Below are 16,360 nucleotides of genomic sequence, written 5' to 3'. Positions count from 1 at the left end.
ACTGAACCAGGAAGAAATAGAAAATCTTAACAGACCCATCACAAGCATGGAAATTGAAACTGTAATCAGAAATCTTCCAGCAAACAAAAGCCCAGGTCCAGATGGCTTCACAGCTGAATTCTACCAAAAATTTAGAGAAGAGTTAACACCTATCCTACTCAAACTCTTCCAGAAAATTGCAGAGGAAGGGAAACTTCCAAACTCATTCTATGAGGCCACCATCACCCTAATACCAAAACCTGACAAAGATGCCACAAAAAAAGAAAACTACAGGCCAATATCACTGATGAACATAGATGCAAAAATCCTCAACAAAATTCTAGCAATCAGAATCCAACAACACATTAAAAAGATCATACACCATGACCAAGTGGGCTTTATCCCAGGGATGCAAGGATTCTTCAATATCCACAAATCAATCAATGTAATTCACCATATTAACAAATTGAAAAATAAAAGCCATATGATTATCTCAATAGATGCAGAGAAGGGCTTTGACAAAATTCAACATCCATTTATGATTAAAAACTCTCCAGAAAGCAGGAATAGAAGGAACATACCTCAACATAATAAAAGCTATATATGACAAACCCACAGCAAACATTATCCTCAATGGTGAAAAATTGAAAGCATTTCCCCTAAAGTCAGGAACAAGACAAGGGTGCCCACTTTCACCACTACTATTCAACAGAGTTCTGGAAGTTTTAGCCACAGCAATCAGAGCAGAAAAAGAAATAAAAGGAATCCAAGTTGGAAAAGAAGAAGTAAAACTCTCACTGTTTGCAGATGACATGATCCTCTACATAGAAAACCCTAAAGACTCCACCAGAAAATTACTAGAGCTAATCAATGAATATAGTAAAGTTGCAGGATATAAAATCAACACACAGAAATCCCTTGCATTCCTATACACTAATAATGAGAAAGTAGAAAAAGAAATTAAGGAAACAATTCCATTCACCATTGCAACAAAAAGAATAAAATACTCAGGAATATATCTACCTAAAGAAACTAAAGACCTATATATAGAAAACTATAAAACACTGATGAAAGAAATCAAAGAGGACACTAACAGATTGAGAAATGTACCATGTTCATGGATCAGAAGAATCAATATAGTGAAAATGAGTATACTACCCAAAGCAATCTACAGATTCAATGCAATCCCTATCAAGCTACCAGCGGTATTTTTCACAGAACTAGAACAAATAATTTCAAAATTTGTATGGAAATACAAAAAACCTCGAATAGCCAAAGCAATCTTGAGAAAGAAGAATGGAACTGGAGGAATCAACTTGCCTGACTTCAGGCTCTACTACAAAGCCACAGTCATCAAGACAGTATGATACTGGCACAAAGACAGAAATATAGATCAATGGAACAAAATAGAAAGCCCAGAGATAAATCCACACACCTATGGACACCTTATCTTCGACAAAGGAGGCAAGAATATACAATGGAGTAAAGACAATCTCTTTAACAAGTAGTGCTGGGAAAACTGGTCAACCATTTGTAGAAGAATGAAACTAGATTACTTTCTAACACCACACACAAAAATAAACTCAAAATGGATTAAAGATCTAAACGTAAGACCAGAAACTATAAAACTCCTAGAGGAGAACATAGGCAAAACACTCTCTGACATAAATCACAGCAGGATCCTCTATGATCCACCTCCCAGAATACTGGAAATAAAAGCAAAAATAAACAAATGGAATCTAATTAAAATTAAAAGCTTCTGCACAACAAAGGAAACTATAAGCAAGGTAAAAAGACAGCCTTCTGAATGGGAGAAAATAATAGCAAATGAAGCAACTGACAAACAACTAATCTCAAAAATATACAAGCAACTTATGCAGCTCAATTCCAGAAAAATAAACGACCCAATCAAAAAATGGGCCAAAGAACTAAATAGACATTTCTCCAAAGAAGACATACGGATGGCTAACAAACACATGAAAAGATGCTCAACATCACTCATTATTAGAGAAATGCAAATCAAAACCACAATGAGGTACCACTTCACACCAGTCAGAATGTCTGCGATCCAAAAATCTGCAAGCAATAAATGCTGGAGAGGGTGTGGAGAGAAGGGAACGCTCCTACACTGTTGGTGGGAATGCAAACTAGTACAGCCACTATGGAGAACAGTGTGGAGATTCCTTAAAAAATTGCAAATAGAACTGCCTTATGACCCAGCAATCCCACTGCTGGGCATACACACTGAGGAAACCAGAATTGAAAGAGACACATGTACCCCAATGTTCATTGCAGCACTGTTTATAATAGCCAGGACATGGAAAGAACCTAGATGTCCATCAGCAGATGAATGGATAAGAAAGCTGTGGTACATATACACAATGGAGTATTACTCAGCCATTAAAAAGAATGCATTTGAATCAGTTCTGATGAGATGGATGAAACTGGAGCCGATTATACAGAGTGAAGTAAGCCAGAAAGAAAAACACCAATACAGTATACTAACATATATATATATATGGAATTTAGAAAGATGGCAATGATGACCCTGTATGCAGGACAGCAAAAAAGACACAGATGTGTATAGCAGACTTTTGGACTCAGAGGGAGAGGGTGAGATGATTTGGGAGAATGGCATTGAAACATGTATAATATCATGTGGGAGTCGAGTCGCCAGTCTGTGTCCGATGCAGGATACGGTATGCTTGGGGCTGGTGCACGGGGATGACCCAGAGAGATGTTGTAGGGAGGGTAGTGGGAGGGGGGTTCATGTTTGGGAATGCCTGTACACCCATGGTGGATTCATGTCAATGTATGGCAAAACCAATACAGAATTGTAAAGTAAAATAAAAAATAAAGAAAGAAAGAAAAAAAAGGAATACCTATGGCTGAACCAAGTTGACATATGGCAGAAACCAACACAACTTTGTAATTATCCTTCAATTAAAAATAAATAAAGGAAGAAAAAAAGATGTGATGGAAAAACCCAAATGACCTTTTTGGCCAAGCCACTAATAAGACTGTGAGTACTCAGGAAGAGTGTAGTCACAGACACAAATACCTACAGGGAAAGGAAGTAGCAAGAAGGGCAGAAGGCAGATGACTAGACAGACCATTATGTGATGCTTGAAAACAGTGACGGAATTCAAACAACTCAAGTGGCAGTCAGAGGTCACAGTCAGAATGCCTGTTCAGAAAAATTCAAGTCTACCAAACGGCTAAGTCTATGTGTATGCAATTTTCATATAACTTTTTAGGAGGTTATTGATCATACAATCATGGTATACACATTTATTTTCCCCCACTCCCAAAATTATTTAAAATATTATCTAATACACAAAATATAAGTATGTGCATCTGTGTGAATATTCACTGCCTATACCAGCAAATTAAAGCCCAACAATTGTCTTTATAAAGTGTAAACACTGAAACACAGCCCCACCTATCCATTTGTGTATTGCCTATGTATATATTTATATACTTTCTATGGCTAATTTCATGCTACAACACCACGGTTGAGTAGTTGCTACAGAGCAAGAGCTATGGTTCACAAAGCTGTACCTATGTATTTTACCCAGCCCTTTACAGAAAAAGTCTGCCAACCTTGGTATAGGGAACTTCTCTTACCACATTCAGTAACATGTGCCCACTGACCTTCCATAACCATTTTCAAGACTGCTAGCAGTAAGTGCTTTAAAAATAACAATGGGCCCCTCTTTACTCTGGCTGCTGCTGCTGCTAAGTCGCTTCAGTCGTGTCTGACTCTGTGCGACCCCATAGACGGCAGCCCACCAGGCTCCCCCGTCCCTGGGATTCTGGCTAGCGCTTCATAATCAATAAATACATGCTTCTGTTAACTTCTTATAAGAAGTCCATGGGCTGTCATTAGTAATTCACCAATTTACAAATTGAGAGCCAGAGCTAAGAGGCCAGATAGTTGGCAAAGAGAAGCAAGAGAGGTTAATCAGCCCTTCACCTGGTATCTGCTCTTCACTGCACACAACTGCGCCCAGAACCAGGAGAATCTCAAAGCAGAATCTTCATGTGACGTGCACAACAGTCAGCTCTGACCAGTAGTAGACAAACCCCTGGAGCCACAAACACCTAAGTCTGAATCCCACTTCTGCTACGTCCTGGCTTTGTGGCCTTGGAAAGTTCACTTAATGTTCATGGCCACAGGAGCATTTCTCAAAGGGGCAAAAAAACCTATTACCCTTACAGGCTGTGAGGAGAAAAATTCATTCCTTCAAAGATACCTACCCAAGTTCCTTCTTTGGACCAGTCACTGTACAAGGCTCTCTGTATAGAGTGAGCCCAACAGGTGTGGCCCAATGAGACGACATTTACACAGCACTTAGCAGAGTTCCTTCCACAGAACCTCTCGGGGTGCTATTAAATTGGTGTTGCCATTCTATTATTTTTTATTACTATGAAGACAGTGGATGTGTTTGGGAAGACTGAAGAAAACAACTCAATGAAGGTGGTCAGTAACCCAAGTCTACCCCTTCAGTCTGACCATCCCTTCCCCACCGACACTCTTATGATGGCAGATAGACCATCAAGGTAGGTCTTCCATAGTGGTGCGGTGATGAAGAATCAGCCTGCAACGCAGAAGATGTAGGAGATGTGGGTTTGATCCCTGGGTCAGAAAGACCCCCTGGAGGAGGAAATAGCAACCCACTCTAGTATGCTTTGGCTCCGTCACTTCATTTTTTCTGGAGTTATTTCTCCACTGATCTCCAGGAGCATATTGGGCACCTACCAACCTGGGGGAGTTCATCTTTCAGTGTCCTATCTTTTTGCCTTTTCATACTATTCCTGGAGTTCTCAAGGCAAGAATACTGAAGTGGTTTGCCTTTCCCTTCTCCAGTGGTCCATGTTTTGTCAGAACTCTCCACCATGACTCATCCTTCTTGGGTGGCCCTACATGGCATGGTTCATAGTTTCATTGAGTTAGACAAGGCTGTGGTCCATGTGATCAGATTGGTTAGTTTCCTGTGACTGTGGTTTGCAGTCTGTCTGCCCTCTGATGGAGAAGAATAAGAGGCTTACAGACGCTTCCTGATGGGAGAGACTGACTGAGGGGAAAACTGGGTCTTGTCCCGATGGGCGAGGCCATCCTCAGTAAAACTTTAATCCAATTTTCTGTTGATGAGTGAGGCTGTGTTCCCTCCCTGTTATTTAGGAGGGGACAAACTGGTGGAGGTAATGAAGATGATGGTGATCTCCTTCAAAAGGCATGCATAGCTACACGCAGTGCCCCCAGCCCTGCAGCAGGCGGCCACCGGTCCACACCTCTGCTGGAGGCTCCTGGACACTCACGGGCAAGTCTGGGTCAGTCTCTTGTGGGGTCACTGCTCCTTTCTCCTGGGTCCTGGTGCACACAAATTTCTGCAAGGAGATCCAACCAATCCATCCTAAAGGAAATCAGTCCTGAATGTTCATTGGAAGGACTGATGCTGAAGCTGAAACTCCAATACTTTGGCCAGCTGATGTGAAGAACTGACTCATCTGAAAAGACCCTGATACTGGGAAAGATTTAAGGCAAGAGGAGAAGGGGATGACAGAGGATGAGACAGTTGGATGGCGTCACCTACTCAATGGACACAAGTTTGAGTAAACCCCGGGAGTTGGTGATGGACAGGGAGGCCTGGCATGGTGCAGTTCATGGGGTCGCAGAGAGTCGGACACGACTGAGCGACTGAACTGAACCAGTATGCTTTCCTGGACAATCCCATGGACGGAGGAGCCTGGCGGGCTGCAGTTCACAGGATCACAAAGAGTCAGACATGACGTAGCTTCTAATACACATATACATACACAATCAAAGCAGATCTTAGGATGGAGCTGTCTTCCTCTCTTCTCTCAGCTTATTAACTTGAACCTGCTTCTTCCACAACTCCAATCTGAGGCAAACTCACTTATTGCTATTCCCAGTGTCCACAGCAGCAGGTATAGCAAGCATCACTGCATGCTATTGATCCATCCTGCCCTGCCTGTGAGTAAACACAGCTCCCAGCCCACAGGGTACCTTTGCATCTGCTCATCCAGCATCCTGGGTGGTTGCTATGGTAGCAGAGTCAGCTGGCAGGATGGGAAAGCCCCTGTGCTACAGCCTCAGAAGTAACCCTGACACCTCCCACCATCCTCTCCAGTCACACTGCTTCTGTGCTGTCTATGACATACACCAGGCACACTCCTACCTCCCTGGAATCTGTATGCTGTCTCTTCTGTATTTCAGGAATGCTTTTTCTCCCAACACGTGTACAATGTGCTTTCTCACCTCCTCTAGGTCTTGTATAAATGTTTTCTTCTCAGAAGAGGTATTTCCTGACCACTGTGTTCAAAATGGTCACACCTCCATCTCAGCATTCCTAAATGCTTCCTCTGCTTTATTTTTCTCCATCCAATCTATCACTTTTTTAATATATCTGGAGACTACCACCATCCAGAATAGGATCTCCAGGAGGAAATACACTGTGGTCTGCTTTGTCGACTGCTGTGTTCCCAGTGTTTCAGGGCAGGATCGGCACATAGCAGGTATGGGAAAAAGGGGGGGGGGAAGAAAAATGTGAACAATTCCATGAAGGACCCTGGGGCATGGTTTACATGCTTGTCTCACTGACATCATGTATGTTGAGCAATGATTTCTGACATAAAACAAAAATAGTAAAGAACACACAACTGAATAGTAACAGTAATCGCAACTAAAGTGTCGAGAAACCAACGCCCTTGTTTAATTCGGCCAGCTGTCAGTTGTTTCCTCTCCTCTGTGGTTTGTCATCTTGCTTCTCTGCGGTCACTAAACTGAAGCTCTGTGGTTGCCAAGCAGAGTTTCTGGAACTATCCCAATAAGGTACTCCTCTAAACCACTCAACTCGTCCACATAAGCTTGCACCAAAGTGAGCTGTTTAAAACTCCAACTGTCAGAGTGTTAGGGAAGGAGGGACCCCATTGTGGGGTGACATCGATGGTGGGGCAGGGATGGTATTAATCTTCCATTTAGGATTACTGGCTACAGACCATGATAATAAACCATTCCATCACTGTAACTTAAAGGGGGATTTAAAAGGGCACAGTGGGCACTAAAAACAAATACCTTCCTTTGATGATCAACTCTTTCTAGATCACTAGCTCTGAGTTCTGAACTGCAGGTCTACATTTCTCTAAACCCCTGATACATACAGAGTTTTGCACACGGGCTTTAGATTCAAACAATCCTCGATTTAGTTCCTGGCTCTGACACTTACTAGCTGGATATTAGGCAAGTCTTTCAACCTCTTTGGCCCTCAACTTCATGCTGAAAACATAATGATAAAAATAATAACAGTAGTAAATACAACCATAATCTTAGCAGCGAGTCCTCATTGGGTGCTTGCGATGGCCATGTACTGGGCTATAAACAACAACTTAACTACTTGGATTTATTCCCCACCTATCTGAGTCGTAACCTCAAAATGCATCCGCTTCAGGCCTTTCCGGCCACATACTCGAAGCAATCTCTCTGCTCCCCTTTCACCTCAAATGGCTTGTTATCTCACACTGTCTAGAGATTGCCTCAGAGTGCTGGTCACTGTTTCCAGTAATCAGGTCTCATCTCAATTCCATCATCAACACCAAGGATGAGAACCAGAGGTGACTGTATTTTCTAAATTCTTAACTGTGAAAAAGTACCTTGTAAAATATCTACTGGGGGGAATGCTGATAGGAGAAAGAAGAAAGAAAAAACAGCAAGATAGAAGAAAAAATAAGTGTCTCTCCCTTTGAGTCTCCCTAATTTTATCTTCTTCATATAAAAGGAGACATTTGGGAATGCCTTCAAAACTCACCTGGGGCTTCCCTGGTGGCTCAGAGGATAGTGTCTGCCTGCAATGCAGGAGACCCAGGTTCGATCCCTGGGTTGGGAAGATCCCCTGGAGAAGGAAATGGCAACCTACTCCAATACTCTTGCCTGGAAAATCCCATGGACAGAGGAGCCTGGAGGGCTATAGTCCACAGGGTCGCAAAGAGTCGGACATGACTGAGCAACTTCACTTTCTTTCACTTTCAAAACTCACCTACCCACTCAAGGTCTCCATGGATCAGCATTTCTCCCAAGCAAACTGAATTTCTATGCACCCCACCCCTGCCAGCACATAGCAGTCAACTTCAGACACAAAGTGAATCAATATATTTTACATAAGTTAGATTTGCAGAAAGACTGGGGAAAAAAGGAAGAAGACATTATCTCTGCTCTTCCAGTCTAACAAGAGAGGCTGACTTCTACACCGCTGGCTGAACACACAGTGGTGGTGGTGGTGTGGGGCAACAGCATGAGATGCCCTTTTAGCATCTTGAGCCCCGAGTCATGGTGCTGAGAGCAATGGGAAAGAGTGTCATCCATCAGAGGGGGTACATACAGAGTCACATATAGGAGGCGATCTGGTTGCCAGGCAACCATGATAGGCTATCACCTTGAATGAAAAAAGCACAACTAATAAAATGTCAGTCATAAAAAGGGACAAGTCTCGCATGGAAGTGTCACAAAATGACCCGCCCGTTTGAACCCTGTAGACAGGAGGGGAAGCCTATCCCCTAGGAAGAATCTCGGCTTCATTAGCAAGTGAGACAAATCCCAGTGCAGGCCTCAGACCACGGATGTTGCATCCCTCACCCCCTTGGGAAAGCTACCCATGAAATAAGCTACACCAAGGATACTGGCAATTGTTAATTTTGTTGTACACTGGGTATGTCACATGCCAACCCATACCTTCCTCATTTCCCACCCATTTTATAAAAGCAATAGAATGCTGTCTGTAACTCATTAGAAGAATCAGATAAACCAGATCTGAGACAAGGATTGTTGTTATTCAACCGCTCAGTCATGTCTGACTCTTTGCAACCCCATGGACTGCGGCACACCAGGCTTCCCTGTCCTTCACTATCCCCCAGAGTTTGCTCAAACTCATGGCCATTCAGTCAGTGATGGCATACAACCATCTCAGCCTCTGTCGTCCCCTTCTCCTCCTGCTTTCAATCCTTCCCAGTATCAGGGTCTTTTCAAATGAGTCAGCTTTTCCCATCAGGTGGCCAAAGTACTGGAGCTTCAGTTTCAGCATCAGTCCTTCCAATGAATATTCAGGGTTAATTCCCTTTAGGATTGACTGGCTTGATCTCCTTGCAGTCCAAGGGACTCTCAAGGATCTTTTCCAACACCACAGTTCAAAAGCATCAATTCTTCGGTGCTCAACCTTTTTTATAGTCCAGCTCTCACACCCATACATAACTACTGGAAAAACCATAGCCTTGACTATATGGACCTCTGTAGGCAATGTCTCTGCTTCTTAATATGCTATCAAGGTTTGTCATTGCTTTTCTTCCAAGAAGCAAGTGTCTTTTAATTCCATGGCTGCAGTCACCATCCACAGTGATTTTGGAATCCAAGAACATAAAGTCTGTCACTGTTTTCATTCTTTCCCCATCTATCTGGCATGAAGTAATGAAACCCGATGCCGTGATCTTCATTTTTTGAATGCTGAATTTTAATCCGGCTTCTTCACTCTCCTCTTTCATCTTCATCAAGAGGTTCTTTAATTCCTCTTAACTTCTGCCATAAGGGTGGTGTCATCTGTATATCTGAGGTTACTGATATTCCTCCCCACAATCTTGATCCCAACTTGTGCTTCAAGCAGCCCAGCATTTCACATGATGTACTCTACTTGTAAGTTAAATAAGGAGGGTGACAATATACAGCCTTGATGCTCACCCCTTCCCAATTTGGAACCAGTCTGTTGTTCCATGTCCAATTCTAACTGTTGCTTCCTGACCTGGATGCAGCTTTCTCAGGAGGCAGGTAAGGGGGTCTGATATTCCCATCTCTTTAAGAATTTTCTACAGTTTGTTGTGGTCTACACAGTCAAAGGCATTAGCATAGTCAATGAAGAAGAAGTAGATGTTTTTCTGGAATTCACTGGGTTTTTCTATGATCCAATGGATTTTGGCAATTTGATCTCTGGTTCATCTGCCTTTTCTAAATCCAGCTTGTACATCTGGAAGTTCTTGGTTCACATACGGTTGAAGCCTAGCTTGAAGGATTTTGAGCACTACTTTCCTAGCACCTGAGATGAGTGCAATTGTGCGGTAGTTTGAACATTCCTTGGGATTGCCCTTCTTTGGGATTGGGATGAAAACTGACCTTTTCCAGTCCTGTGGCCACTGCTGACTTTTCCAAATTTGCTGGCATATTGAATGCAGCACTTTCACAGCATCATCTCTTAGGATTTGAAATCGCTTAGCTGGAATTCTAACACCTCCACTAGCTTTGTTCAAAGTGATGTTTCCTAAGGCCCACTTGACTTCACATTCCAGGATGTCTGGCTCTGGGTGAGTGATCACACCATCGTGGTTATCCAGGTCATTAAGATCTTTTCTGTATAGTTCTTCTGTGTATTCTTGACACCTGTTTTTAATATTTTCTGTTAGGGCCATGGCGTTTCTGTCCTTTATTTTGCCCATCTTTGCATGAAATGTTCCCTCACAGATCACATGACTTCAGCAGGACTCCCATTCATTTAAAAAATATGTAAGGACAGACTTGTGGTTGCCAAGGGTAAGTGGGTGGGGAAGGGAAGGAATGGGAGGTTGTAGGTAGGAGATGCAAGGTTTTATATACAAAATGGATCAAAACAAGGTCCAACTGTATGGCACAAAGAGCTGTATTCAATATCTTGTAACAAATCATAATGGAAAAGAGTATTTTAAAAAAAGAATGTGAGTGTATATATACACACATACATATATACATACATACATATATATATATAACTGAATCATTCTGTTGTACAGCAAAAATTAACACAACAGTGAAAATCAACTATATTTCAACAAAAATTTTAATTCATTGATAACAAATTCAGATTTTAAATGAGTATTGAACTTGGGCTCTACACCTTTCTAAATCTCTCTATATTTTCAGTCAGAACTATATAAAAAGTGTTCACTGACCATATGATTAGTTTTTTTCCAACAAAACTCCAAAAATTCTGACTTTTTAAAAAGTTTTTAATTGGAGGTAACTGTTTTACAATGCTGTGTTGGTTTCTGCTGTACAACAATGTGAATCAGTCAGAAGAATACATAATTCCCTCCTTCTTGAGGCTCCATACCACCCTTCTAAGTCATTACAGAGCTCTCGGCTGAGCTCCCTGTGTTATACAGCAACTCTCCCGACACGAGGCCTACACAAGCCACTGGCCCAACCTAACCCACTAAGGACAGAGGCCAGAAGCAAGAAGAACTATGACCCTATGGCCTGGGGAAAGGAGACCTCAAACACAGTGAGTCAGCCAAAATGAAATGACAAAAATATTGTGCAGATGAAGGAACAAGGAAAACACCCACAAGACCCGATGAATGAAGAGAAAACAGGCAAACCACCTGTAAAAGACTTCAGTTGTAATAGTAAAGATGATCTAAAATCTCAAGATAGAAAAGAGAAAATGCAAGAATCACTTAACATAGTTAACAAGGACCTAGAAAAAAATAAAGAATAAACAAGCAGTGATGAACAGTGAAATTTCAGAAATTAAAAATACTCTGGAAGGAATCAACAGCAGAATAACTGAGGCAGAACAGATAAATGAGCTGGAAGGTAGAATGGTGGAGATAACTAGCAATGCACAGAATAAAGAAAAGCAAATGAAAATAATTAAAGACAGTCTCAGAGACCTCTGGGAAAACATTAAATGCATCAACATTCAAATTATAGGGGTTTCAGAAGACAAAAAAGTCAGAGTCTCAGAAAATATTTGAAGAGACTATAGTCAAAAACTTCCCTATCATGGGAAAGAAATAGTCAATCAAGTCCAAAAAAGCACAGAGTCTCATAAAGGAAAAAACCCAAGAAGAAACATGCCAAAACACATATTAATCAAACTAACAAATTAAATACAAAGAAAATATATTAAAAGCAGCAAGGGGAAAGCAATAAGTAACATACAAGGGAATTCCCACAAGGTTATCAGCAGAAACTCTGCAGGCCAGAAGGGAGTGGCAGGATATAGCGACCCCATGGACTGTAGCCCACCAGGCTCCCCCATCCATGGGATTTTCTAGGCAAGAGTACTGGAGTGGAGTGCCATTGCCTTCTCCATATCTAAGGTAATGAAAGGCAAAAACCTAACAAGAAAGATTACTCTACCCAGAAAGGACCTCATTCAAAATAGAGGGAGAAATCAAAAGCTTCACAGGTAAGCAAAAATTAAGGGAATCGGCACCACCAAACCAGCTTTACAACAAATGTTAAAGGGACTTCTCTAGAAAGGAAACACAGAGAAGGACAAGACCTACAAAAACAAACCCAAAACAATTAATAAAATGCCAAAAGGAATATATATATATATATATATACCAATAATTACTCAAAATATAAATGGATTAAATGCTCTAACCAAAAGACAAAGACTGTCTGAATGGATACAAAAAGAAGAATCATATATCTGCTGTCCACAAGAGACCCACTTCAGACTTAGGGAGACATACGGACTGAAAGTGAGGGGATGGAAAAAGATATTGCATGCAAATGGAAATCACAAGAAAGCTGGAATAGCAATTACCACATCAGACAAAACAGACTTAAAGGATATTATAAGAGACAAGGAAGGACGTTACATGATATTGATGGATAAGTCCAAGAAGACATGACTTCAAACCATAAAATGAAGAGAACTTGAAGAGAAAACACCAAGAAGAGCCTTAGGAGCCTGAATGCATACACTGCCATCATCAATTTCTGTATTTTAAAAAAAAACAAAGGACAAGACTGAGTACCTATCAGGGGCCAGGCATGGAGCTGGGCCCTGAGAAAACCAAAACAAGTTAGACAAGACTCCTCCAGTCACGCCCACCCTCCAGTTAACATAGCCTAGTGCAAAACATTAGCAAGGGAGGGGCTCACTTCTCCAGCATGTGATAAACTGGATCCTCAGGTAGTGAGAAGCCCACAGGATACGTGGGGAGGCAGGGCGAGTAGGTGAGTACTGCAGCTGACCACAAGTGATCCTACAGGTCTGATGAGCTGCAGCCCAGTCTCTCCATCCTCTGCAAATAGCTTACCACGCTGCCAAATGGCAATGAGTGGCCACAGAAGGAAGATACAGCCTCAGTCTATGTCAATTATGCTTAGGGCAGGAAAAAACAGGCAGAAGATTCTTTCCCAAGCAGGAAGTTTTTGTTATTGTTACTGCTGTTTGCTTAATGGCTGAGTTTCATCAGATTACCCGGAATTATCTACCCTTAAAAAAACTGTACTTGATCCAGGCTTTTTTGCATTGATGGTAAGAGATAGAATAATCACTACCAACCACCCATCTGCAGTCCATCCATTCACCATCACATCACTGACCAGCCCTCAGCACAGCCCATCGCCACTACAGGCACATCACGCACACCACATCAGAAAGCTCCCCAAGCCTTCGTTCCAGGCAGAGCAGAATGCTTCCCACCTTTGGCCTCCCCTCCAAACTGGGGCTTTCCTGGTGGCTCAGCTGGTAAAGAAGCCCCCTGCGATGCAGGAGACCTGGATTTGATCCCTGGGCCAAGAAGATCCCCTGGAGAAGGAAATGACAAGCCACTCCAGTATTCTTGCCTGGGAAATCGCATGGACAGAGAAGTCTGGCAAGCAAGAGTCCATAGGGTCACAGAGTCAGACACGAGTGACTAAACCACCCACACCCACACCTCAGGCCTGTGCTTGTCATATTGCCTTACCCGTCAAATCCTACTTATCCTCTGCGCCAGCCTGCATACTGCCTCCCACAAGACATGTCCCTGGATCCCCCCATATGATCTCGGCTCACAAAGGCTTGGATGCACACTCAGTCCTGATGTTGGTTTACCTCTTACGCTACACTTAATGCTGTGCAAAACTATGTCCCAATGGACCCAATCCTGATGGCAGAGTTATGTTCTTAACCATCTCTTCTTTACAACAGACCCTCTATGGTGCCCCAGATAGTGCGTGAGTGCTAAGTCGATTCAGTCGTGTCCGATTCTTTGTGCCCCTATGGTTTGCAGCCCACCAGGCTCCTCTGTCCATGGGATTGATAGAGTAGGCACTGAATATGTATAGTCAGTGAAACAGTTTAACAGCACTAACTTTTAAAACAACTTATTCTAATTTGAGTTTGTTAGCCTATCAAGGCCAAGGAACCCACCTATTTTTTCCTGGTCAGTTAATAAATAGCAAGAAGATAAGATTAACCTGAGTATATAATTTAACATCTTACCTCCTTCATACTCAACTATGATTTATGAATTGTTTAATAACTTAATTTATATTTTGGTTGATGGAAACATTTCAAATTTGCAAATAATAATTAAAAAAATCACAAAATTTTTACAAAAAGGGCTTCATAAATGTTAATGGTAATGAAACAAATAGGTGTCATTTAATGGTTAATGGTATCCTAACTGGTAATGCTTCCCAAAAAATAAGGCCTTCAAATATCCACAATCCCATCCTCCAATGACATATAAACAAATGACATAATTAATAGGCTTTGGTTCTAAAAATAAAATCAAAAATCCTAGTTGAATAACCAGTTTTCTACACAATTAGAATACTAATCTCAAATATAGAAAAATTAAGCCATTACCTGAACACTGAAAACCTACTTCATGTGCCATTAATGGAAAATATTTTAAAAAATAACTGATCAAATTGATTATCCAAATCATAGCTTGGTAACCTCATAACTACATTTAAATTAAATTCATCCTAGAAATGTAGTATTTGTCTCACAATTATATTTGGTTATTTTATCATAAAGAAATACTAAGGCTTTATAAAAATTTCTGAATGGATAAGAATTTGTTTCCTTCAGTGTTTGGCTTTTTTTTAGATATTTGGTATTCATTCATTCATTTGAGTTCGCTGGTCTTAGCTGCACCAGGCAGGATCTTCTAACTGCACCATGCAAACTCTAAGTTGCAGCACGTGGGATCTAGTTCCCTGACAAAGGATCAAACCCAGGCCCCTGCACTAGGAGCACAGAGTCTAATTATCTGGCAGTCAAAAGGGGATACACATATTCCTACATTTTTTAGGAATGTGAATGTGCACTTTTGTCTGTGGGTAGGACCAGGCAATGGAGGAGACAGAGACAGAATCAGACACACATTTCAGCAAAAGTTAAAGGAAAAGTTATGCTCTTGATTTCTTTGCCAGGAGATGGAAAAATGAAAACACATCCAACGGGGCTTTTAATGCCTTAAAGTGTTCTAGGAAGGTCATCTGTAATACTTTTAAGATACACAGAGGTCAAGCCCCAAACGAAGGGGAACACTGGGTACAATCAATATTCCCTTCATTTAAATGGTTATAAATGACATCCTCTCTGTCCAAACTAACCACAAAAATAAATCCCAACCAAAATTTCCAAGGGCACTGAATGCACTTAGAAAGAAGAAAAATAGAAAAATGGGAAAGCGCCCAGGCCGGGCCTCACCTCTGGCTCTTCGGGGACATCCTCTCCAGGGGGCGTTTTCTGGAGCAGACCCAAGGTGCCGTTGCTGGAAGCCCTCCTGTCCTCGGCAGGAGACGTGAAGGTCTCCTCAGAGTCTGTTTCCATGTGGAAGGGGCCCACTTCTTCCTGACTCCAATCCAGTTCTTCTTCAGACTGTTTCAAAGAGCTACTGCTGCTCTTGGGAATGATGCCAGCCGTCGACAGGCTGCTGGGCACCGAGGTGTAGGACGACTGGGGGCCGGAGTAAGGCCGCCCCTCGGGGGCCAGGGCCTCGGCCACCAGGAGGTCCGGGACAGACAGGCTCAGGCGGCGGTCCAGGTGATGCTGGGCCCGTAATTCCAGGGTTTTGCTCGAGGTCTTCTTCACCTTCCTCTTGCTCAGGTTGATCAACAAAGGCCTGGTCCGCTGCTTGAATGAGTCCCAGACAGATGGTTTATCTGGGTCCATGGCTGCATGAAGACACAGGCAGTCCCTCTGAGGAAGAGTGCGTCTCTGCAGGACACTTCAGTGACTCCTAGGAAACGGAAGACACGGAGAAAGGATATGAAGCTTCTCTGTGCTGTCAGAGCACATCAAAGGGGGAAACGTGACTCAAGGAATCTTACCCTTCCCACTAAGTGATCAAGACCAAAACTTTTAATCGGTAACATCTACAAAAAAATAATTGGGAACATCTATCCTGGTGGGTCAGAGGGTAAAGCATCTGCCTGCAATGTGGGAGACCCGGGTTCAATCACTGGGTCTGGAAGATCCCCTGGAGGAGGGAATGGCCACCCGCTCCAGTATTCTTTTCTGGAGAATCCCATGGACGCAGAAGCCTGGTGGACTACAGTCCACAGGGTTGCAAAGAGTCAGATGCAACTGAGCGACTTCACTTC

General features: G+C 42.3%; 1 protein-coding gene across 2 annotated transcripts in view; it reads right to left on the bottom strand.

Annotated features, from left to right (window-relative positions):
• Positions 1-15,979, bottom strand: part of MCTP2 (multiple C2 and transmembrane domain containing 2) — a 205,245-nt gene extending 189,266 nt beyond the window's left edge. The window contains exon 1 of one of the 2 annotated variants that reach the window (XM_040256994.1): positions 15,465-15,979. In XM_040256994.1, coding sequence (XP_040112928.1) covers positions 15,465-15,929 — 465 coding nt within the window. In that variant the 5' untranslated portion in view covers positions 15,930-15,979. The remainder of the gene's footprint in view (positions 1-15,464) is intronic. The other variant, XM_040256993.1, reaches the window with a different exon arrangement.
• Between the last annotated feature and the right edge of the window lie 381 nt (positions 15,980-16,360).

The sequence above is a fragment of the Oryx dammah genome, unplaced genomic scaffold (genome assembly GCF_014754425.2).
Source record: "Oryx dammah isolate SB20612 unplaced genomic scaffold, SCBI_Odam_1.1 HiC_scaffold_16, whole genome shotgun sequence".
In the NCBI taxonomy this organism is placed as follows: domain Eukaryota; kingdom Metazoa; phylum Chordata; class Mammalia; order Artiodactyla; family Bovidae; genus Oryx; species Oryx dammah.
This window is presented reverse-complemented; position numbering and strand designations above follow the sequence as displayed.